At 40.6% G+C, this 26,326-nt stretch overlaps 1 protein-coding gene across 2 annotated transcripts in view; it reads left to right on the top strand.

The window, feature by feature from the left end:
• Nucleotides 1–24,006, top strand: part of CMKLR1 (chemerin chemokine-like receptor 1) — a 91,642-nt gene extending 67,636 nt beyond the window's left edge. For both annotated transcript variants that reach the window (XM_083151448.1, XM_083151447.1), the window contains exons 2-3: nucleotides 7,611–7,662; nucleotides 22,021–24,006. In XM_083151448.1, the coding sequence (XP_083007574.1) occupies nucleotides 22,021–23,085 (1,065 nt within the window). In that variant the 5' untranslated portion in view covers nucleotides 7,611–7,662 and the 3' untranslated portion in view covers nucleotides 23,086–24,006. The remainder of the gene's footprint in view (nucleotides 1–7,610; nucleotides 7,663–22,020) is intronic.
• The last annotated feature ends 2,320 nt before the right edge of the window (nucleotides 24,007–26,326 follow it).

The raw sequence follows: 26,326 nt of genomic DNA, 5'->3' as shown, positions 1-26,326 counted from the left end.
TGAAGAAGAAATACAGAAAACAATAAGGGCTTTAAAAATAGGGAAAACACCGGGACCGGATGGGTTCCCAAATTAATATTATAAAATGATGGAAACTAAGATCAGTAAACACTTGGAGAAAGTATTAAATAGCATAATGACAGGAAAAGAGCTTCCACTATATTTTAATGCGGCTGTGGTCAAAGTGATCCCTAAACAAGGAAAAGACCTAGAACAACCTAAATCCTATAGACCCATATCACTATTAAATTCTGATTATAAGATCCTAACAAAAATTCTGGCGGAAAGAGTAAAGATGGTTCTCCCTTCCATAATACACCAGGATCAGTCAGGGTTTATTTGGGGGAGGCAATCAGTAGTAAATATAAGAAAATTATTGACGGTAATGGAATGGGTACGATTGCACCCGGGAACCGATTCAAAAGTAGTGCTTTCTCTGGATGCAGAGAAAGCTTTTGATATGGTAACTTGGGAACATCTGATGGATACAATGAGATTTGGGATGCCAGAAGGATTTGTCTCCCTAATAAGAAGAGTATATACTAATCCTAGTACCCAAGTTAGCACCAATGGATATATATCCCAGGCTTTCAATATCGAGAGAGGAACAAGACAGGGGTGTCCTTTATCACCCCTGATGTTTGCGCTAGCATTAGAACCTTTGGCAATAGCACTAAGGTCGGAAGATAAGTATAGAGGGATCGAGGTGGGGGAACTGGAGACGAAGATGGCATTATTCGCAGATGATATGCTGCTCTTTGTCTCCAGCCCCTCAGACTCGATCACATCTATAGTAGAAATTATCGAAAAATTTGGGTCCTTTGCGGGATATAAAGTAAATTATAATAAATCAGAAATTATGATATTGAAAGGGGACAGAGAAACATTGAAGACAGACCAAGCTACTAAGCAATTCCCGATAGTAGACAAACAGTTTAAATACCTAGGAATACGTATAACAACAAAAGTGGCGGACATTTATGAAGCAAATATTACACCAGTGATAAGGGGGATAATAAAACTCCTGACAAACTGGATGACACTACCATTATCTTTAATGGGAAGAGCAGTGGTAATAAAAAACATAGCTTTCCCAAAAATAGCATATATATTACAAATGCTACCAATAAGACTAACAAAAACAGATAATAAAAAAGTGAATCAGATGTTCTCTACCTACTTATGGGCAGGAGGAAAAAGTAGAATAGCCTATAATAGACTACAACTACCTAGACAGGAAGGAGGGCTAAATATACCAGATGTTGAGGTATATAGTAAGGCGGTTTGTTTTAGGTACATACTGGATTGGCTTGGGAGGAGATCCATCTTTACGAACTTTGAGCTAGAGGAGGAGTTTTTTAAACAATTTACCCCCACAGCACTAATACACTCACCGAAAAATAAGATACCCAAAGAAATACAGACATCAATTTTATTTAAAGATACATATTATACATGGGTAAACACAAATAAACAGCTGAAAAGAGAATACACGGTATTAAAATAAAACACCATTGGTGGAAACCCAAAGTTTCAACCCGCAATGGAAAATAGCAACTACCAAAGATGGAGAAATAAAGGGATAATAGCTTTCAGAGATGTGTTTGATCCGGGAGGTGGAGTGCTATCATTCGCAGAATTAAAAGAGAAGTATGAGTTAGAAAAAGGCCATTTCTTTATGTATCTGCAGGTTAGGAACTATATACAAACACAGAAACCACCAATGAGAAATGAGGAAGAAATTGACCCAATAGAAAAAATAATGAATATAACTAAGGTCAATAAATATAGACTAGCAAGATACTACCAACTCTTACAGAACACCTATTTTGTTAAAAAATGGAAGAGTGTGGCCAACCAGTGGAAAAAAGATATACCAGAGATGGATGAGTGGGAGATGGTAATAAAAAACTGCAAATCTAACTATAAAAATTTACAGTCAGCATTACTGCAGGAGGTATATTTGAAGATATTATCTAGGGCCTATATATCACCAGAACAAAGAGCTCATATTATCCCAGGAGAAACAGATAGATGTATCAAGTGTAGTAAAACTAAAGCTTCTTTCTTTCATAACTTTTGGGGTTGTGGAAAGATAGCGGTTTTCTGGAACAAGGTGGTCGGATATATAAACAAGACGTTTTCATTAAATTTGATCAAGAATCCACAAGCATGTATTCTGTTCTATATGCAGGGATGGGATATGGGCCCACGATATAAAAAAATTATACCTGCAGTAACAGTAATTCTAGGGGTAGCTAATAAATTAATACTATACCATTGGATTAAACGAACAGCCCCATCCATAAAAGAATTAGAAACAATGACAATAAAGATAATATATATGGAAAGAAGAGCTATACCTCCAGATATTGAGACAGGAACTGCGAGGTTTTATAAAAAATGGGGAATATTCATAGAAACTCTACCTCGAGATATAAGAGAAAATATAAATAAATTATATGACAATACATTGTGGACAGTAAGATGAGAAAAAGGATAAGGTGACCAAATAGAAAGAGAAGAAGTCCAGTCAAATCCACATAAAGAAAAATGTAAATAGTAATGATACCCTTGAATGATACCCCACCCTTGTATGTGAATTTTTAGTTTGTAATGTTATTATATGTGCAGATATGGGCAACCAACGTAAAGAAGTACTTTTTGTTTCTTTTGTGATGATTTGTGAAAGCAATTAGGAATACAGTAAAAGGGAAGGAGAGTGAGAGGAGGGAGAAAAAGATACCAAATGGAGAAATAAACATATATAAGGGGGAAAGGGGGAAGGGGAAAGAAAAAAAAAAAAAAAGGAGAGATATAATTCCCTTTTTATTTAGGTTTTTTTTTTTCCACAATACTTACACACATGTACACACCGTACCAGGAAATAGTAGGTTGAATCCTGGTAATAAACACAGATATATATATAGAGATATATATTCATATTTATATACACTCCAAACACTATTAACACTAAAATTAACACAATATGCATTTACACACAACACACTAGTTCAAATAAGATATACACAAGAACACATAACAAAATTTGCCATACAGGGGGCTTCCCCATGGTAAACCTCCCCTCCCCCCCCCCCTTTTTTTTTTTTTTTTTCTTCACATCAAGCACTACACAAAGATAGCACAACACAAAATCACAAACCATACACAGCACAAAAAGGGAATGGTAATAAATTAATATTATAATAATTTATAATAATAAAGCTCCCCCTAAGAAAAGATATGACTGAAATATCTGAAGAGTATTCCTAATTGCTTATAAGAGAATAAGGTATGGATATAAAGACTGAAATGTATCCTTGAGAAATAAGGATGAGAGTTATGTACTGATGAACATATCTGTTGGAAAAAATAAAATAAAAAGTAATTAAAAAAAAAAAAAAAAAAAAGAAGCACGGAAGTGGCTTCTGTTACTGAGGAGCTGGTAAGTGAAGGGAATAGCCTGTATTGGTTCCTACTTGATATTCATCTCTATATGCAGGAAGCCCAAGCATCCCTGGATCCCTGCTAACTTCACAGTGCTTGGCAGATGCAGCGGACAGCTATCAGCTACAAGTAATGTCTAATCCCAGTGGAACAGTGTAAACCCTTTTCACATTTCATCACGCTCACATGACTTTCTCAAAAGGTGTGACTAGTTCCTTTTCTGCAAACTCACAAGTCGAAAACATAGCACCAGTGTCTCTACTATAGCAACCATTCTGTGTTACCATAGACTCACAGGGGGAGTTGGTTTTACTTATTCTGCCCCAATGCTGTTTATATTTCCTCACTGCTAGGGGGTGTATGTGTTGCACAAGACATTGGTAGACTCAATGACACAGTTCTGCACCCATACAGCAGCCCACACATATCATCTATTTATACTGTATGTCTAGTGTCCTTTGTGTGTTTCCAAATCACTGCCATCTGTTGGCAGCGAGTGAAACTACATCTGTTTCTCTCTCGCACATGCAGAAACAAAGTAGCAGACCAGCTTTTGAAGCATTTGCTTTGAGTGGGTTTACTAGTATATACCTCCCACCATTCCAGGAGGGACATAATGCTCTGTTTCTGGACTTCCCTCTTAATGTATGATTCCATTGTGTCCCTCCTGGAGAAGGTCATATTGGGAGCAATGTTCCCTCTAATTTTACGAAGGCTGTGTGCGGCAAAAGATTTTGGCTGTGCAACTTTGGAAGGAAATTTAAATTTTTGTGCGTCACTTATATATAACTGGAAAATGACGTTCAGCATTTGTGTTAACTTTACTTCAAAATTATAATAAACATTTAAACATTCAAAACACAGCAAACAATGTAGTTAATGGGTGAAATACACATTAATTGAGACCACAACTTCAAAAAAGGGACCACTGCTGCTTTGTGCACTCTGTTGTAATGTCTGTGCGCATGCTCGTCGTGTTGTGTGCGTGCGCACGCGTGCACAGCTTAGAGGGAACACTGGTTGGGAGGTATGATACATACTGTATCAGTGTTTCAGTTTTTCTTTGTCCATTACTAGCTTGAAGGAGAATTGTTCTTTCAGCAACACAAAATGTAAAATTTCACATAAAATATAAAATTATAACTTGCAGTTTCAGTGAGCTTCTTGTGATTTGGTTTCAAGTTGATTAGCAACCAGCGGAAAAGATAAAAACACATTGGAGGGAATTCAATTGTGGGTAAAGGGGTTGAATATCTGTTGCCACAGCATCCCATTATCGTAAAGTGTGGCGGGTGAATTCAGCTTGGAGAACAAGTTACCAGCAATTTAATCAACTCCCATTATGAACCTTGCAAAGACTGATCCCATTAAGCAGTCTACCTTTTCAGCAGTCAACAAATCTATAATATTTGCCCATTTTTAGGGTGAATTAGATTTTCCTTATTCAATTTAATCGATCATGACCATCAAAACCGTGTGGATCATCAAATTTGCCATAGATCCAGGTGTTTTGGCGAATTCACAGCCATTTTCAACCGTTTTGGGGTCCGTTTTCACCCATGCAGATGCGCCCCAAAAAAGTGAAATGGCATGGGCAAAAACGTACTAAAAAATGGCCATGATTGAATACTGATGAGCGAATCATTGGAATTTTTCACCGTGCGAAAAAACTTCAATAATCGAATACTTTATCTCTATCCAAATCTTGCTACTGTACATCTCCCCCTTAAAGGGACATTCATAATCAAGTAGATTTTTACATTTTGTTTGTCTGTTTTTTTCTGCATGATACATATGTACACACTGCACGTGTACCCCCCATAAAAGTATACAGTATGTATATGTGTATGTATGTACAGCCAAATTTTGTTGCTGCATATAGATCCTTGTGTTACAGTGAGAGTGCAGGATAAGCAGAGTAAAGGTGTGTCCAGCCAAATCTAGCCTGTTCTGACTCTACAGTTGACACAGTACTACGTATTATTATTAACATCTCAGCAATATGTTTTGCATCCATCTATTTATGTTATTTAATCGACATTTCCATTTTTGCTGATGTAGGAAAGGATTTCACCATTTAATTTTTCAAGCGGAAAAACAACAGATGCTTTTTAATTTAACTTAATTTTTATTTAATGTAATTTCATTGTAAACTAATTTAATATAATTTCATTTGTATATTGTATTTCTCTAGACATGTAATTATATTTTATTTTGAAAATATATATTTTGCCTTCCTTAAACACTTGTCATAACAATATTTTGTGTACTGTAGAATACATTGCATGATGTAAATTTGTGTACAAACAGGACAATAGAAGCATCAACTACTCACACTAACGCTATCTTTATGTTATAATGGGGCATAAGTCTGTCATTTACTTGATGTACTGTATACAGTATTTGACACAAATGGTGCTGCATAGGTGGAATGTTCTGAATGTACCTTTGGGGCACATTCTCGCCCAACTCCAATTAAGCCCAATTAAACTCAAACAGTAGTATAACTATTAATAATTTATAAATGTAGTATATATATATATATATATATATATATATTTATAAAACAGGCAATTTAAATAACTTTTGTTTACATGTATTACTGGTAGTGAATGCTATGATATCACAGCTGTTCTCTTGCAATTGCTATGGCAGATAGCATGATGTAGTGCAAAAGAATAATCTTGATACTGGATAATGATTTTATGAAAATCAGTTCTTTATCAGGCATATTCTTAATAGTTGCCCGATAACTGCAGATGTCCCATATTGGCCTTAACTTGCTATTATTTTCATATTGGATGAATTAGCAAAAATAACTCCAAATGGACAGATCAATATAATACCCAAATTTGCATTAAGTCACGGGTGTCAAACACAAGGCCCGTGGGCCAAATCCGGCCCGACAGACCTCGTCATGTGGCCCGTGCAGCCACCGCCAGCCTTCACCTTTTATTCTCTTTTTTTAGATCTTTTTTGAGAGTTTTTTTTGCACTGCTGGCTGCCATGTTCCTGTGGTCTTTTAAGATGTCTGTGGCCACAGGAACATGGCCGCCGGCCTCCACGGCTACGTGGAGGAGGGCCCGGAAGCCTGTTCCCTCTTATCGAGGCAGTGGCAGACACTGGGTGGGGACATCATGACGATGACGCCTCCCACCCACGCGTCTGCAGAGAGGAAGGAAGGCAGGCCGAGTCGGGGGGGGGGCGCAGCAGGACAGGCTGCGGTGGAATTTAAATTACTGGAGCTGCAGCAGCAGCAGCAGTAAAGGAGTCTGAGGGATAAAATACAGTAAGTTACATAAAAAACAATATGTATCTGGTGGTGGTGTCATGGCATTACTTTTATATTATACAGGGGGAGCAGTCTGTTGTGTCATTATTATTGTACAGGGGGAGCAGCCTGTGGTGTCATGGCATTATGCCATGACACCACAGGCTGCTCCACCTGTATAATAATAATGCCATGACACCACAGGCTGCTCCCCCTGTATAATATAAAAGTAATGCCATGACACCACAGGCTGCTCCCTCTGTATAATAATAATGCAATGACACCACAGGCTGCTCCCCCTGTATAATAATTTGTGTCATGGCATTACTATTGTTATATTATACAGCGGGAGCAGCTTGTGCTGTCATTGCATTATTATTATTATACAGCGGGAGCAGCCTGTGGTGTCATTGCATTATTATTATACAGCGGGAGCAGCCTGTGGTGTCATTGCATTATTATTATTCAGTGGCCCTTTGAGGGTGACCAAACTGCTGATGCGGCCCCCGATGAATTTGAGTTTGACACCCCTGCATTAAGTGAACCTTCTGTATCTTACTTTACGGCTGACCCATAAAAACTCCTGGCAGAGCTGTTTACCGCACAGCTAAATAAATCTGCCCCCAAATGTAGCAATACACATTTTCAATTTTGTAACCAAATTCTGCAGAATATTTTAAGAATGTCACTCATCTGTCATTAGTGGTGGCTGTTTGATTGTCAGTTTCTTCACATGTTATTAGGGTAACATTTGAAATTTGAATTTTTTTTTTATAACATTTACTGCTGTATGAAATAAATGAAAACTATAGATACTGTACAAAACTTTTTTTTTTTTTTAACAAATATGTATTTGACCCAAGTGATTAAACATGTTTGTATATCTCTATAGGGGAAACATTTCTCTTGATTATCTCTTGGATGAGGATATCTTGAAATCTGTGGTAAGTGAACAAAGTATCTGTTTTAAAAAATGTTATAGCACTGAACTCAAGGCAATTGTAGTTTTGGATTCGTTATGAAATACAGACGGTCAAAATCCCGACAGTCATAATACAGACAACCATTGACCGACGGTCAAAATACCGACAAGGTCAAAATACCGACATATATATATATATATATATATATATATATATATATATATATATATATACACATGTCAAAAAGTTATTCATATTTTGTTGGTCTGTATGTTGACATAGGTCGACATAAAACCTGTATGAGTGTACCGCATCCCCTTGCTTGGTTATCTGCGCTCGCCATGCTTTCTCTAGTGCATGGGTCGTTAAGACCCCAACAGTCCCTGTTTTCCAGGTCACCTGCGAATCTTTCAATTGTGACAATACTGTGCAACTGGTTACATATTGGGCCTTATTCTGACTGACTTGCAAGACTGTGAAATTTGCAGCCTTGCAAGTCCATCAGACGCCACCCTCCGCCCGCATTGCCAGCCACTCCCCCCGCAATGCAGTGCGGGGGGCACGACTGCGAATGAATGATTTACATAATCATCCATTCGCAGGCGGGGAGAAATCATTCAATGGTCGCCGACCATCAAATGGTTTTTCCCATGCACGCAGTTCAGAGTGACCTATATAGTCACTCTAAACTGCGGGTGCCCTGTGCAAGGACAGGGCGGGCAGCTGACATCTGGTGATGTCACCTGCCCCCCCCCAGCGTGAACTAAAAGTTCACTGTGGGTGCATGCACCCTGTGGGTGCAGACACAAACCATAGTTCCTTGGTGCAAACGCACGGAGGACCGAAGCAATCAAAATAAGGTCCATAGTCTTGTGTTTCTAATCACCATTCCTCATTACATATAGGGCCTTATTCTAGTTCACTCTTTGAGGCAAAATCCTTCTTAGCTGGACAAAACCATGTGCACTGCAGGTGGGGCAGATGTAACATGTGCAGAGAGATTTAGCTTTGGGTGAGTTATTTTGTTTCTGTGCAGGGAAAATACTGACTGCTTTATTTTTACACTGCAATATAGATCTCACTTTGAAGAAAAAACCCACCCAAATCTAATTCTCTCTGCGCATGTTACATCTGCCCCACCTGCAGTGCACATGGTTTTGTGAAGCTAAGAAGGAATTTGCCTCTAAGAGTGAACTAGAATAAGGCCCATAGTTACATAGTAGTTAAGGCAGAATAAAGATGTGCATCCATTGAGTTCAACCTAGGTTAGTGTTTATGATCCATTCTATTTCCCTTATTATGCGTTGCGTATTCTGATTTAAAGACAGATTAAGATTGTTATTTGTACCACTGGATGTTTTTACCCAATAGATGTTTGTCCAACCTTATTTTAAATGTATTTATTGAGTCTGCCAACACCACCTCCCCAGAAAGAGAGTTCCACAATTTGGCTGCACTGGCCTTAAATCTTTCTTTCCTTTTACTTTCCTCTAGTCTAAACTCAGCCCACATGTCCTAGAGTCCTTCATCAAAGCTAAAAGGATGCCTGACAGTTCAATATATTGGCCCCTGATATATTTGTACATGTTAAGCATGTACCCCCTGACACCTCTCTTTTCTATCGTATTATAAATCCCAATTTGTTCAATCTGTCTTCAGAGCTTAAATTCTCCAACATCTTTATTAGCCTTGTTGCTCTTTGTACTTTTTTCCACAATGTCCTTTTTGTCCTATTTGTAGTGCAGGGCCCAGAATTGTACTCTGTATTCTAGATGCCATCTAACCAATGCTTTGTAGAGTGGTATAATTACATTTGTGTCCATAGTATTCATATCCCTTCATATACAAGCTAGTATCCTGTTGGATTTATTTGTTGCTACATGACACTGAGCACTACACCCCATTTTGTTATCAATTTGGACTCCTAGATCCTTTCCCAGTTCTGAGATACATGAATAGGACAGAACACAGTTTGTCTTGGTGTGGTACACCAAATAGAAGAAAAAATATACACTAAAATGTAAATTTGAAATTTTATATGGTAAAAGTCCAAAACATTAGTAAGACAGATGGCTATTTAAATTAGTCTGGGATGCCTGGACGGGTTGCCCTGATGAAGCGGGAACTGTAATGCACGCGCCAACTCCACAAGCCATGCGGGTGTCTTCCATGTGTCTCTCCGCTACATTCACTCTCACTATTATTACCCGAGGATCCGTGGGTGTACGGACCGGTGCAAGTCCGGTGACCGCACAGGTGGTGGTGGCAGGGACTTTCGTGTGCCAGACATTCAGGGTTGCTAGTCAACCGGTCCGGCATGCAGCTTCCAGGATTAGGCAGGAACTCCCATCCAGCTGCAAGGCAACCACAGGATGCCGGGCGGCACAGCGGCTACTCCTGGCTTTTACAGCCAGGACGCCACTGTATTCCCTCTGCCAGCTGCCCACACTTGGGAAAAGGGGGCTGGGCAGCTGGTGTCCTTCCTATTGGCCGGGGACTCCTTTTAAGGGGCCCTGGCAGAAGGTCTGACTCCAGTGATAGAACTTCTGTTCCAGACTTCCCATCAGTCTAACGTCCGGGTTTGCAGCCTTCTCACGTGGTCACCTGCTGACGGCTACCTCCACCGTTCCACCTGGAGTCATGAGTTACCCCAGCTTTCGGGCAGTTCCTGTCAAGCAGTTCTGAGATACCCAAATTAACCCCTCTTAAGGTCCATATACACTGGTCGACTATGCCCAGAGTGTATGGACAGCGATGATGTTCATCGCTGGGGGGAAAGCCGCTCAGTGCATACACACTGAGCATTTTTCCCCCTGCCCAGCACCAATGATGGTGGGGAGAACTGCTTTGCATAGCGCAGAGCTATGCAAAACTGTCCTCAAAGCTGCTCATCTGATGGTACTACAAGCAGATGAACGGCTTTCCCGGCGATGATGCGGGAGTGCGCAGCAGCGTTCACCGCTCATTGCCGGGGCATACACACTGGGCAGCTTTGAGCTGGAAGCCACTCAAACATGCTGTTTTAAAAGCCTTTCAGCTCAAAGTCGCCCAGTGGGTATGGGTCTTTAGGTTATAACTAGCACACTGGTTATGTCTCTCAAGATGCACAACTTTGCATTTATCCACTTTGAACTTAATTTTACAATTTTTTACCCACTCTTCATTGCCCCTATCAGTCACATGTTGTAGACCAGCTAGATGGGCACAGGTGTATTACCAACTGTTACAATCTAAAGATCTACACCTGGAAAAAATAAACTGTTTGGGGTCCTGATGACCAAGTTTGAGAACCACTATAGCAGAAAACATTTGATTGATCTGTGATGATTTGTGCACCCTTTGAATCAAAATTCTAAAAAAATACATTTTGTTTGTTAGACTGTATCCTACTTGAAAACTGAGCAACCATGTCCAATGTGAGTGAAGTGATTTGCTACATTTTACATGGAAGCGGGGCCATGATGTTATATGATACGAAATACTTCCTAAGTGCATGCAGGAGAATGGCCGACTTGTTTAGAAGTCCAGATGAATACCCCAAATTCAGGGCTCAGTTGGCAAGCAGTTTCAGCTGATGTCCATTGTGCTTACAAGGGCATAATTGAAAATTCTAGGCCACACAGAAAATTGTAATGGGCCCTCTACACACCAACATGCAATCATATCGACCACAAAATCATCCTTAGTCCTTACATAGTAGTATACTGTCTGTGGTCTGATTTGTATATACAGTGATTTTACTCTCATTACTGTGTTTTTCAGATCATAAACTGGACAGATAAGTTCAATATGAATCCTTATTAATTAATACTTTAAGATATGTTTGCTTCTGTGAAACATCACACCTTGAAGCTGTATTTCAGCTCCTACATGTTAAAAGGCTGTCTATATTTATATCATTCCATTCTCCTACAGTATATGAGGGGTGTGCAATATGTTTCTGGATGTGCAGTGCACAAGTAGACTGAACACAATTTGTCTGTATGACTGAGAACTGTAATCTCTAAATCAAGTTCTTGTGAATTGTCAAGGCACATAAAAACATTCTGTACTTTACAGTATAAGCAGCACTGCGCACCAAAGAAGTCAGCATGTTCCATTCCTTCACAAACCTGTTATTGATTTAACAGAGGCCACTGGAGAACCATAATCTTCTAGAACTACAAGAGTGGTCAATGACAGTAAGAGAGTGTTGACTGCCTGCAAGCTACTTTAGGAGAGGAATCACCATTTAGAACAACTGTGTTTGAGTGATGTGAACACTTTTGGCGTGTAGGCTATAGGTGGAATGGACACCAGGCTAACCATAGCCCAAGTATGAGAAATACAAAGGCAAGGTTTCTGCATTTCTGTTGCCCCATCCGCTGACCCAAGAGCAGAAGGAGACTTGGGTGACTTTGTGCCACCACATACTGGCCAGGTTTGAAGGTGGTAGTTTGAACATCGAGATCATCGGTGGAAATTAGTTCATGGATCTACAGTTTCAACCCCAAGACCAAACAACAACTAGCCCAGTGGACCCCATTTGGAAGTGTGATACCACCAAAGGTTTATAATGAGCCAAGACTGGCCAAGCATGTTGACTGTTTTTGTGTCCAAGACTAGTCATGTAGTGGGTGTCGGATGACACTCGGAGAATGGGGATCCTGACAGTCAGTATCCCAACGCTGGGATCCCAACTGCTGGTGCTCGGACAAGGGGGATCCTGACTCAAAGGGGCTAGTCTCCCTTGTGGTGTCACGACCCCCATAGAGGGAGAATAGAACCTGTAGTGAGCATAATGGGCCACCGGGCACGCAAGGGGTTTCTTTGCGCTAACCCCCGTGTGAGAGCACTGTCAGTTGAGATCCCGACATTGGGATACTGACTGTTGGGATCCCCACTGCCGGAGCCCCATACCACACCCCATGTAGCTACTGCACCACTTGTACTGCAGTATACCATCACAGGGACTGGTACACCACACAATGACTGCCACAAGTGCTGAATGCCATTTCGAGGCACCACATAAGAACTTGCGCTGGTGGTACCCTTCTCCATTAGGACAATGCACCTGCTCACTAGTCCAAAAGAATGGTGGGTTTTCTGACCCTTGAATGCATCCAGGATGCTAATCATCTGCCATACAGTCCAGACCTGGCCTCCTGCAGCTCGTTTGTGCTCCAACAAATCAAGCAAAAAATGGTTTGAGCATATGCTACTTTGTAAAAACTCCTCTGGAGAATACTTTGAAAATGTAATATTCACTTTTCTATTAAATATATAACTTTTTGTGTATCCAGAAACGTATTGCATAACCCTTGCATGTACAGTAATTGTTATTCAGGATATTGTTACCATTTTTATGGCACTAAATAGTACCTCTTGATGAGCAATGAGGATTTTAGAAGAGCTCTATATGGAAGTTTTCCAAATAATTTACAAGTAAAGTGATTGTTTCTATCTATAATGATATTGATTACCAATAAGAGCAATTTATCATCATATTTCTCTTTCAGAGAATATTAACTATAAAAACCACGAGTGAACACATAATAGCTATTTAATGAGCACAAAACATTGCAGATTTCATTTTAGTAATAACATCAAATAAAACGCTATTTTGTATGAAATTTTTAATTTACTATGTGAAATGCAATTTGATTAAAAAAAGCCACAAAAATGCTTTTCTCATCAAGTAATTATTTGAAAATGAATGTGGTGCTCTATACTAGTTTTAGCCCTTAGAATACAATCTTACAACTGTCCTGATTATAGCGAGTTAGTTCTGATCCACAGACTTCAATATGGGGTGCAGTTTACGCTAAAGTCCATAGAGTCTTATCCAAGCCTGTATTTCTGAAATGAATAGGGAAGAGTTTAGTGTGGTGTTCCAGTGGTAAGACTAGCAAATGATAGGCAAAGCAGCAAGAATATGCTTAAATGGATTGCTCTCACACAAGCAGAATGTTTTCTCCATCTTGCTTACACGCACTCTTTTCCCCTATCACACTCTGCCTCAGCCTACCTCTCCCTGTCACACTTTGCTTCTCTCTGTCACCCACTGCCAGGTTGCATATTGTGAACTTTGTTGGGGTGAATGCGGGCGTCAGAAGCATAGTGCTTAGTTGTATTGACTCAATGCATATGGTCCTATAGATCAGAGAATTTCATCATGCAGGGGAAGTGTCCTCCAATGGAAGCATGGAGACATCCTTGATTGTTCTAATAACTCTGCTCACTTTTGTGTCATCAGCAAAGATGCAAACTTTGCTGAGTATACCCACCCCAATATTTAATAAATATGATAAATAAAAGGGGCTCTAGCACCAACCCTGTGGCACTGCACTTAGAACTGGTATTTTTTACAAACCCATGTTGGTAAATGCTGATTATACTATGGAGCTCTAAATGTTTTTGGATACATCCCTTAAAATTTCCTCAAAAAATGTACCTACCATTGATTTTAAGCTCACAGGTCTACAGGTCATCCCTTTTTCCTTTTCTGAATATTGGTACTACCTCTGCGATCTCCAGTCCTTAGGCACCTTACCAGATAAAAATTATTTCCATTAGAACCCTAGGATGAATCCCGTCCAGACCTGGGGATTGCTTTGTTTTTATTTTACTTAGCCTCTTTTTTTTAATCTCATCTGTTGTGAATTCAGTATTATAGCTAGCTTGTCCCATTTATGGTACCAGTTCTGTCTGCTCCTCCCTAGTAAACAACAATGAAAAAAAATGGTACTCTTTACTTAGCACTGCACCCATCGCGGCCATCGCGGGCATTGAATGCACTAAAAAATCGGGTGCGACGCGACCGACGCAATGCCCGCGATTTCCCATAGGGAACAATGTTAAATGTCTCAATTGACCCGATTTTCCTGTTCAATGCCTCAATTGACCCGATTTTTCCATAGGAAACAATGTTAAATGGCCCACAGAGGCCAAATAGGCACCCTGAAGTGTGAAATGGCCCCCACAATTGTTAACGCCACCCCACGATCAACGTGAACCCGAAGCGTGGCGAGCGCAGCGAGCCCACGAGGGGCGGCGGTACGCGTCCTACGACCTTTTCATACCCCCACTATCCACGTCGGCATGGAGTTGAGAATAGAATAGTGTGGCGAGCGCAGCGAGCCACCGAGCCCGAAGCGTGGCGAGCGCAGCGAGCCCCGCGAGGGGACGCGGATACCTGTGAAGCCCGCGAAGAGACGGGTTTACCTGCGAAGGTATCTGCGTCCGCTCGCCACGCTTCGGGCTCGGTGGCTTGCTGCGCTCGCCACACTATTCTATTCTCAACTCCACGCCGACGTGGATAGTGGGGGTATGAAAAGGTCGTAGGACGCGCACCGCCGCCCCTCGCAGGCTCGCTGTGCTCGCCACGCTTCGGGTTCACGTTGATCGTGGGGTGGCGTTAACAATTGTGGGGGCCATTTCACACTTCAGGGTGGCTATTTGGCCTCTGTGGGCCATTTAACATTGTTTCCTATGGAAAAATCGGGTCAATTGAGGCATTGAACATGAATATCTGGTCAATTGAGACATTTAACATTGTTCCCTATGGGAAATCGCGGGCATCGCGTCGGTCGCGTCGCACCCGATTTTTAGTGCATTCAATTCCCGCGATGCCCGCGATTTTTTTACCTGCGATGCCCACGATCAAAATCGTGGGCGCCGTGCTAGGTAAAGAGTACCCACTTTCTTTTAAAGATTTCCTGAATATTTCAAAGTTTGCTTTCCTAAAATTTGATATATAGCTGGTCCCATATATTATTGTTTGCAGAAGTTTATTTACAGTGAGACCATGTTGTGGTCACTGTTTCCCAGATGTACTATTCATTGGTATTTGCAATAAATCTATATTATTTGTTAATGCTTAATCCAATAATGCCCTGTTAGGAGTCGGTATTTCAACCAATTGTGTAATAAACTGGTCCATAAGGAACCTACTGCTTTTAGCTGATGTACTGTCTTATTTGTCCAATCAATGTCTGGAAAGTTAAAATCCCTCATAATTATTACCTGCCCCTGATCTGCTGAATTTTGGATTTGGTCTAAAAGTCGTGTCTCATTCCTTTCATTAATGTTAGGTGGTTTGTAACATACCCCTGTGTAGAGATGAGCACCCCCTGAGCCCGCTGCGAGCCTCGCAAGTTTCTGGATTTGCTCGAAAACCCGAGCACAACTGCATAGTATAGTCTCATGTTGGATTCTTGTGAGATGTCAAGTCTTTATAAGCTTGGTGTGTTGTGCAGAGGGGTTTGTGCAGGGGTTTGTGCTGGGTTGTGTCAGTGACAGTTAGATTAATCACATCAGTCAGTGGGCAGGCTGTGTCATTGTACTGGTTGTGTTAGGCAGGCTGTGTCAGTGTGTCAGAGTGCAGAGGCTGTCAGTCAGTGTAGTGGGGTGTACGGTACACAGGCAGGCAGTGTCAGTCAGCTTTTCATGTTTTACATTGTTTGTGGTGTCTGGTATGCTGCACTGCACTGCACCCCAATACACCATAGTAAGACTACTGTCAGACTCAGAACAAGTTCCGTGTGTGATTGTTCTGCCTCCACGCAGTGTTAGACAAGCCCCGTCCATGAAAAAAAGAAAAGAAAAAAATGTAATTTTGCTGTTCTTTTGTTCGTTTGTGTGTACTGCACCCCAATAAACCATATTAATACTGTCAGACCTTGGCCTAAATTAAATGAAAACAACATTGTGAGCTGTAACGTTGTCAAAATTGTCTGGGAAGGGCTGTAAATTAATGTTATTGAGTTTAATATTACTCTAGGGCAGTGGTTCCCAAACTAAGGCCCTTATTCTGATTGACGCGGACTTTACCGCATTCTTACGGATCGCGTCTTTTCGGCGTCTGCGCATGCGTGGAGAACGCAACGCGCATGTGCCACGCCTTGACTCCGTACCAGTTCGGCCAAATCCCGTACAAAACTGTTCCCCGCAATCAGTCGGGAAATATGGGCGTATTATGGGCGTCATGCGGAATGTCACATGGGCGTAGTTTCAAAGTGGGCAAAACGGGGCGGAAACATGGGCGGACACGGGGGAGTACACTTATGTTGGGGGGCGTACATTCGGATAGCACTCCGAATGCACGCGATCAAAAGGGGAAGAAATGTGCGGTGTCCACAAGTGTACTATTGCTTTGCGGACACCACTCGTTCATGCGGTAGGCGAACGTACGCCTAATGACTACAAGCATTAACACCTGAACCCAATAGAATCGACTCCTTTACTCATTACTCACTAATAGGCCGCTTGTCAGTGCTTTAATTGAAACCATTGCTGCTTCAAGGAACCCTTCCTAAACACCCACATATCCTGTACTTGTCAGACACTTTAAAACTGCTAACAATGGACATGACAGAATATTAATACTAGCAATACACATGTGTATTCGACATGTACTCATGAAACCACACATTTTTGGGTAAAGTAAAAAAATTTATTTCTATACATGTCACAGTCAATGCCACTGTGATGCAATGACCAAAAAATACAAAATCCAAAAAATAAACAACATGGCAGGAATGTAGCAAAATAAATAATTTTTATGAGGATAGGTAATTGAATAAGTGGGTCATGTGATGTCTTGCAGAAGATACTTAATAGTGGGTTGTTTGGCGTAAATACTCCGCTTACGTGCGGTAGCACCGCTTGGCTCCCGTTCGGATGCGGTATTCCCGAGCATACTCTGTAATACTCTGTAATACCACCGTGCCGAATCTGAGTGTTTCTCCCGCACACGCATGGTTTGTATGTCGTCCGTAAACACGCCCTGTTCTTAAAGAGTGAGTCCGTCCGAATGCGGAGGACACGTGGGCGTTTCTACGGACGATGGCCGCATGCGGCAAAACACCGTAGCGTGCGGACCGCTCCGTAAGAATGCGGGAATATCCGCACCGATCAGAATAAGGGCCTATGTGCCTAGGCACCCAGGGGTGCCTCAGGACACTTGCAGGGGTGCCTTGGGTTGGTGGACCAAGATCAATTCATATTATTTATGTCAATGTACCAGGCAAAGCCAGTGCTTGTGGCTGCCAATCATAATATATGTGGACAAACAGAAGCAAATCCTGTCCCTCAACAAATAACTGACATATAAACACAATGCACTTAATTTAATTTTTTTTTTTCTGAATTTCTAGATAAGAAGCATTTGGCCTAGGGGTGCCTTGAAAATATTTTGATGCTCTAGGGTGCCGTGATTCAAAAAAGTTTGGGAACCCCTGCTCTAGGGACAATAAAACGCAAAAATTATGTGATTTGGGCGTTTTTTTTTTACAAAAATCCAAATCCAAAGCCTTTCACCGCCACTTGACAAATCCAAATCCCGGTGACTAATCCAAATCCAAATCTTCGGCCCCATCTATTAAAAAGTTTATTTGATTTTTTGTTATTTTCAGTAGTAACTGCCTACATGGCCTCAGTATTATTCTCAGCTCATTTCCTTTAAGTTTGTTCTTACATAAAGGCACACCCCCTTCTAGTTTCCCTTTATTTTCTGAAAAGGGTGTATGTTTATACCCCAATCATGTGACTTGTTGCACCATGTTTCTGTTATACCAATTATATAATAATCATCCCTCATGGCCAGGGTTTCTAATTCCCCAATTTTGCTTGCCAAGCTTCTTGCATTGGCTAGCAAGCATTTCAGTCTACTTTCTTGCTTTTCCCATTTCAAGGTTTGTTTACTAAATGGTTTCTTACTAAATCTAGTTTTTCTCCCCAACTCCCCATCTCCAACCTCCATTCTCTTGCTTTCCCGCTCCTCACTACTCTGTCTTTCTAGCACATAGTTTCTTTCTGTATACCCCCATGTCTAGTTTAAAGACTTCTTCAGTCCCTTTTAACCATCCTGCCTCCCAGCACTGCCACCTTCTTTCCACTCAGGTGCAATCCTTCGGTGCTGTATAGATAGCCCCTGTTTGAAAGTCCAACCAGAGCTATAGGAACCCAAACCCCTCTTTCCTATACTACCCCTTTAGCCATGCATTAAGCTCCATAAGTTCCCTATGTCTCCCTTGACTAGTGTGGGGCACAGGTAATATTTCTGAGAAAATTACCCTGGATGTCCTTGTCTTTAACTTACTTCAAGTAATGCAAATTTGGAGAGAAGTACAGAATCTGTGTAGTCTCTTCTAGGTATAAGATGTTTGCGGACAGAAATAGTAAGAAGGTTTCATTATTGAGTGCTGGTGACAGAATCTGTTTGTCAACCAAGCATCAGCAACTAAATGTATCCACAATGAAGTTTGTTAGCAGCTTTATTGGGTCAATCAAGATTCTTTAAGTAAACAAAAGGGCAGCATAATAAATATACTGAAACTTCCTGGAACACTCAGAATACCAAATGTCTTCCATATCTCCCTTGGTTCTTAATCAGTTTTCAACATCCTGTCACCCTCCTTCGGCTAGCCCAGTGGATTGTCAAGAGCAAAATAAGGTGAAATTAATTTTGTACTCCAGAATATCTTGAGACACAGTCCAATTCCTAGTGGACTGGAAGAATATGTTCCAGAGGAATGCTGTTGGGTCTAAGCCCCGGATATTCATGCAACTCAACTCCTCTGTCAGAAGTCCCCTGGCAAACCATATGTGGGGTGTTTGGTGCCCATTCCTCATAAGAGTGAGGACTAATGACACAGCCCAGCCAATCCTGGCTCTCACTTACCAGATTCATCAGCATTGGGTCCCAACCTGCAATTGGCAGTGGGGGAATGTCCTGGTGCCCACTGCTGTCTTCTCTTTGGGCTTCCTCTCCTCTGGTGGCTTCACAGCAAAGATGGTCTAAGCTCCCATAGAGATGTACATGCCGTTCTGTATAAGATCACAAGACCAGGTATGCCAAAAAAGGAGGTCCTGATTAGTGCAGGGATTGAGTCTCATTTATAAGCGGAAGTTCCTTAGTGAAATTCTTATGCCATTGTCTACATGTTTCTGTGCCATTGTCTACCTGTTTCTGACCTTGGATATTCCTAGTGCTTTTCAAAAAAAAGCTCCCACTATACAGAAGCAAAACTCATTAGAGAAGTAGATTGATATCCACATGATGCCATGGAGAACATTTGCTGGCTAAAATCCCTACACTTTGCTAGTGGTGTGCACTGGGAAAGTGATCAGTGGTGTGCGACCACAACTGCCTAACAGTTAAGCTGGCCATACATTTAGAGATTTATTTTCAGATCCGGCTGTTTGGAATAAAAATCTGGTAATAGATGAGAGCAAATGACAGTTGACATATAGCTTCAAAATGCTGTAAAACTGGCAAAAACTGTCATTCAGATATTACCAGATTTTTGTTCCAACCAGCCAGATCTGACAATAAATCTCTAAATGTATGGCCAGCTTTATACCGCATTTGGCTCCGGCACATTCAATAAATGGGTGCCTAGGTATTTGTGGTTGCGGTTATTTGGTCAATGTTGACTAGGTTGACAGTCAATAAGTTGATCTCTATTGGTTTCCAGGCAATAGGTCGACATGGTCAAAAGGTCGACATGCACTAGGTCGAAATTGAAAAAAGGTCGCCACAAGCAATATGTCAATGGCAGTGGTGGAAACATGCGTTTGAGACATTGACACAAAAAAGAGAAAAAGTAATGTAGACCTTGTCATGTGTCAACCATTTCCCTGTTGAACTTTTGTCCATGTCGACCTTGTGCATGTCAACCGTTTTCATTATTCAACCTTTTTACTGTCGACCATTCATGGTTGGCCTGTCACCCTAGGCACTTTCTGTCACCCTAAACACATGAACATACATGGAGCTAACATCATTCAAGGTGGACAGTTTCCAAAGGAGGGGTAATGTATAGACTAATGCAGCAGTTCTCAAACTTTGGGTCCCGACCCCAAAGTGGGTCCATGACTCCATGTTGCTGACCATCAGGCTAATGTGTCTGTGAGGAGGGGGGGGGGGGGGGTGGAATAACTCATCAAGTAAACACCCACTGCTTCTCTCTTCTATCCGCCTGTCATCTTTCCCATGCCCCATTATCCAGTGCCTCCCTGTCACAGTTGCAGTCACTTCACTTTCCTGGCCATACATGTAGCGGCAATTCTGTGGTAACTTGCTGGGGTTCTGTAATCGTTTTTATTATCTGAAGGGGTACCAGAGCAAAATAGTTTAAGAACCCCTGGACTAGGGTTATGTATGCTGTATAATTGATTTTTGTTATTTATATATATATTTCTTATTGTTTTTTTATACAGCAACCAGTTGCTATGTAGTATGAGAAATCGAAACATGAAAAACATTTGATATTCACACAGCAAACTCCATTGTATATTAAATATAATTGATAAAGTGGAACAGAAAAGTGCTCTGAAACTCAGAACAGGGGAGGAAAAGTAATAGGAAAGTGCTAATTAGATTATCCATTGTATATTAGTGCAACTTTGTATAGATCTTTTAATTAGTTTGGTGACTCCTAGTTCAACATCATCTTTCTTAGTAATCTTATTCTGGTACTTCACTGCTGCATGTTTTATGTTTTATATTTGTGATATTGTGCAATAAATTTACTTTGAATTATATTGTGTATATGTTATCTAGTGCCACATAAAAGTGTTCTTTTTCACTGTCGCATGACTACTTCTAGTTACACTCAGGAGCATGCCTTCACCTGTACAAAGGAACATTGCAATGGTGAACTCCACTGCCACGCTAGACTCTACACCTCTAGTCTCCGTCTTTGTCAATCCCAAGTATGGGCAAGCATCCTTTCACTCATTCGTTACTTTTGACAGTTAGTTGACATCTGGAACTGCATCCCTTCTATGAAGGAGCCATTCAGAGGGTATGGCCAATGAAAGTTTTTAAAGATACACCAGTCCAACCGTAAGTTCACATACTGTAGAGTAGAGCAGGTATAGGATCCAACCCTGTACCCCCAAAATATTAGGTCATGCACTGGTGGCTGAGGACCTCTTAGTCCCCAGGATCTCTATTTGAGAACACCTGCTACATCAGCAGTTCCACCCCTTGGGCTTTCTTTATTCAAATCTCACACGCCTTACTGTTGGGAGGGATAATTAATGTATGACTAAAGCACTCTGTAGTCTTTCCACTTGATTGTAAGGCAGATAATTGTACTGCTTACACATATGTTCAGCAATTAGTAATAATTTTCAAATTACAAATAATTACAAATTATATATATATATATATATATATATATATATATATATATATATATATATATATATATATATATATATATATATATATATATATATAGCCAGAAGAATACATATATATATATATTTGTGTCCCTTAGATTGCCTGTACTGCAATACTTTGTGTAATAGTCTGAATACTTTAATTTGGTCATAAATACTTCTGGCTTAAATATTATGATAATTCTAATATATTATCTTCTCTTTCAGATGATGGATGACAATACTAATTATTATAACTATAGTAATTATAGTGATTACCCTGATGATCATGATGGTACTTTGAATGTCATCAATCATGTCCATGGAGATGATACAAGTAGCCTAACCATTCGGGTTATTTCCACTGTGCTTTATATAACTGTATATATTTTGGGAATTTTTGGAAATGGCCTTGTGATTGGAATCATTGCTTTCAAAATGAAGAAATCTGTCAACTCCATCTGGCTTTTTAACCTGGCTCTGGCTGATTTCCTGTTCATTTTTTTCTTACCCCTGACTGTGGTCTACACCGCAATGGATCATGACTGGATATTTGGCAAAGCCATGTGCAAGCTCAACAGTTTTATCCTCGTTTTGAACATGTTCACCAGCATTTTTCTGTTGGCCATCATCAGTTTGGATCGTTGCATTTCTGTTTTCTTTCCTGTTTGGTCCCAAAATCATCGTTCTACCAGACTCGCAACTTTTCTTTCCACCGTTGCATGGATTATTGGATTTTTCCTAAGCACCCCTCATTTAATTTTCCGTGACACTGCACCAAATGAGAACAAAACAGTATGTCACAATAATGTCATAGATGAAAATAATGAAGGAACAATCCATACGGCCATGGTCATAATAAGGTTTGCATTTGGATATTTAATACCACTCGTAGTCATTACACTCAGCTATGTTACAATTGTCTTAAAGCTCAAGAAGAACAGGATGGCCAAATCCAGGAAACCATTTAAGATCATATTTACCATAATTGTGGCATTCTTCATTTGCTGGTCACCATTCAACATAATGAATATTTTGGAGTTATTTTATGATAAATTTTCAGACTCCCTATTTAAGATTGGCATGCCCATTGTCACTGCCCTAGCAATGGCCAACAGCTGTATAAACCCCATACTGTATGTTATAATGGGACAGGATTTTAAGAAGTTTAAGATTAGCATCCTATCGAGACTTGATAATGCATTAAGTGAGGATACAATACACACACGTCTCAGCCAGAAAAGTTTCACACAACGTTCTTCAATTACCGAAAAAGAGTCAATAATGGTGTAATATTCTCAATTTTTAGTGAGTCAAATCTATATGTTTATAGTATATAAATGTTATGACCTCTTTATAATATAAAGTGTATTATACATATAAAAATGATTTTATTTTAAATATAAATTTAATGTACTAGTTAGAACTAGTGTTAATCTTCTAATGCTTTGTTTGCACCAATTGTTTACACTATTTAGAGGAAAATAATTGTTTTTATTGATAGATTTGAAAAAATTATATACAGTGTGTCCTCAAACACCCTACTTTTTTGCACCATATGGCACGAGATGCCTGGCATGTCTTAGATAGTTCATGGAAAGAATTACCCGTGTTTGAGTCCTTTTCCTAATTTTTTATACTAGGCACTTTATTTAGAAAAAGATCATTTAGGATCATTCATATACAAAAGGCAAGGAAGAGACTGGGCATGGTCAAGGGTAAATGGTGACAGATCTCCAAGGCATACTGTATTTATTAAATACTGTCAAATCCTGGTGTAATGTGATTGCACATCATCTGGTGATTTCATAAAAGAATGAGGTCACCTTACTTTATGCCTCACAATTGCACCAACACAGAAGACAGACCTTGGAACTGCTTTTTACCAATGGAAAACATATTTTTTTCTTGAAATTTGTAGCAATTGACTTAGTTAATTTTGGTATAGAGGTAAGCATAAACTGTTCTCAGACGGTTATTAAATTACAAGATAATGTGCATGCAATTACATGTTATGGGGATTCATTTGGTGTTCAATAAATACACTTGAACTTTTGGAGATTGATCTATCTTTACATTTAGCTGTATTCAGGGTCTTTCATATTAGCTGAGAAAATTGGTGCCTCAAACATATGTCTTTCAATCCCTATGTGACCTGTGGTGATCTCTGTGGGGGTTATTCTGGTTCACTCCTTCTGGCAAATTCCTTCTCAAATGGACAAAACCATGTGCACTACAGGTGGGGTAGATGTTACTTGTGCAGAGAGAGTTATATTTGGGTGGGGTTTTACTTCAAAGGGAGATCTATATTGCAGTGTAAAAATAAAGCAGTCAATATTTTCCCTGCACAGAAACAAAATAACTCACCCAAATCTAATTCTCTCTGCACATGTTACATCTGCCCCCCTGCAGTTCACATGGTTTTGTCAATTTAAGAAGGAATTTGCCAGAAGGAGTGAACCGGAATAACCCCCTATGTTATTATTCAGTCCAATGGCCCATAATTACATCCCTCCAGACCTCCGCAGTATAGTGCCCATGGATTACTTATGATTAATAGCTCACAGACAATGTTTCGGTTGACAATCAATAGGTTGACACCAAAAGGTCAACATGTATTAGGTCATCATTGGCAAGGGGTTGTCATGCACTTGAATGACATATGAAAGGGTCGATATGATTGTGTCATTTTTTGGTGTCAATGTTGACACTGGAGCACATGGATCCCCAATTAGTGTAGTGGGTACCCTCAGGGGCGTAACTATAGCACCGCAGCCCCCGCCACCGCGGGGCGGCGGAGGCGGGGGTGGGTATGGGTGGGGGGGCGCCCAAAGCGTAGCTACGCCACTGGGTACCCTCACATGTCTCGCTTTGCTCACCTATCTTCGGGTCAGATGCCTTTTTCTGGTACCGCTGTGCGTGGCACACTTTACCATTTCCAGTTGAAGTCCATGTGGATGTTAAAGCATGAAAAAGTCCCCCCAAAAATTAAAAACTAAAAAAAAAGAATTGTGAAAAACTCATGTTGACCTATTCATGTGTTGACTGTTGCCATTTTGCCCTTTTACTTGTGTCGACCTTTGTCAATGTCAGCCTAGTGCATGCTGACCTTTCGGTGCTGACCTATTGACTGGTACCTAGAAATTGTGTGTGAGCCGTCCCCTGTAACCTAATCACTGTAATGACTTGACATGCAGAGATTCCTTCTGGGTGTCTGAAGTTGGCCAAGGGGGGGGGGGCATTTTCATGGGTGCTTTATTGTAAATAAAGAATAATCAGCAGTAGTTATGTGCACACTTATTCTCTGAACTCGTTTAATGCAACACTGACAAAATATTGTTTTAAATCACATTCATTAAAGATTATATACTCTTTGTGAAAAGTATCATTTGCCTGAATTATTATTTATGACCATTGCTTTTTTTTGTTTTTTGATGAGGGATTGTAAAAAAATATATATAAATATACAATACAATAACACATTATGTATATCAAAATATGCTGTAAATTCAAAGTGTAGTTTCAAGGCCTATTTGTGAAAAAGGGTTTAACTAAGGGTTGCCTACCCTCCCGGAATGGCCGGGAGTCTCCCGAAAATCGGGTTCCCCTCCCGGATTCAGGGGGGACCCCCGCTGCGCCCCCGATCGCGGCATTTAAATGCCGCAATCCGCGGGTCTCAGAGGAGGGGGTGGAGCTAAAATGGCAAAATCGTGTCATTTTAGCCCTGCCCCTCCACGGAGACCTGTGAATTCGCCTGTTTAACATAATGGGGGCGGGGCTTAGTGACGTCACGCTCAAGTCCAGTCCAGTAATAGTGCTGTATAGTCCAGTCCAGTGATCATGCTGTATAGTCCAGTCCAGTAATAGTGCTGTATAGTCCAGTCCAGTAATAGAGCTGTATAGTCCAATCCAGTGCCAGTTATACTGCTGTATAGTCCAGTCCAGTAATAGTGCTGTATAGTCCAGTCCAGTAATAGAGCTGTATAGTCCAATCCAGTGCCAGTGATACTGCTGTATAGTCCAGTCCAGTAATAGAGCTGTATAGTCCAGTCCAGTGACAGTGATACTGCTGTATTGTCCAGTCCAGTAATAGAGCTGTATAGTCCAGTCCAGTGATCATGCTGTATAGTCCAGTCCAGTAATAGTGCTATATAGTCCAGTCCAGTAATAGAGCTGTATAGTCCAGTCCAGTGCCAGTGATACTGCTGTATAGTCCAGTCCAGTAATAGAGCTGTATAGTCCAGTCCAGTGACAGTGATACTGCTGTATTGTCCAGTCCAGTAATAGAGCTGTATAGTCCAGTCCAGTGCCAGTGATACTGCTGTATAGTCCAGTCCAGTAATAGTGCTGTATAGTCCAGTCCAGTAATAGAGCTGTATAGTCCAGTCCAGTGATAGTGCTGTATAGTTCAGTCCAGTCCAGTGATACTGCTGTATAGCTTTAGGTTTGACACATTTCCATGTATTTTATTGACTATATAAACCACAGCTATGTTAAATAAGGTATCCGGACAACGGGTAGACAGCAAAAAGGT

Source organism: Crinia signifera, chromosome 1, assembly GCF_055691185.1.
Source record: "Crinia signifera chromosome 1, ASM5569118v1, whole genome shotgun sequence".
NCBI lineage: Eukaryota > Metazoa > Chordata > Amphibia > Anura > Myobatrachidae > Crinia > Crinia signifera.
Note: the sequence above shows the minus strand (reverse complement) of the source record. Positions and strands in the feature narration are given on the sequence as shown.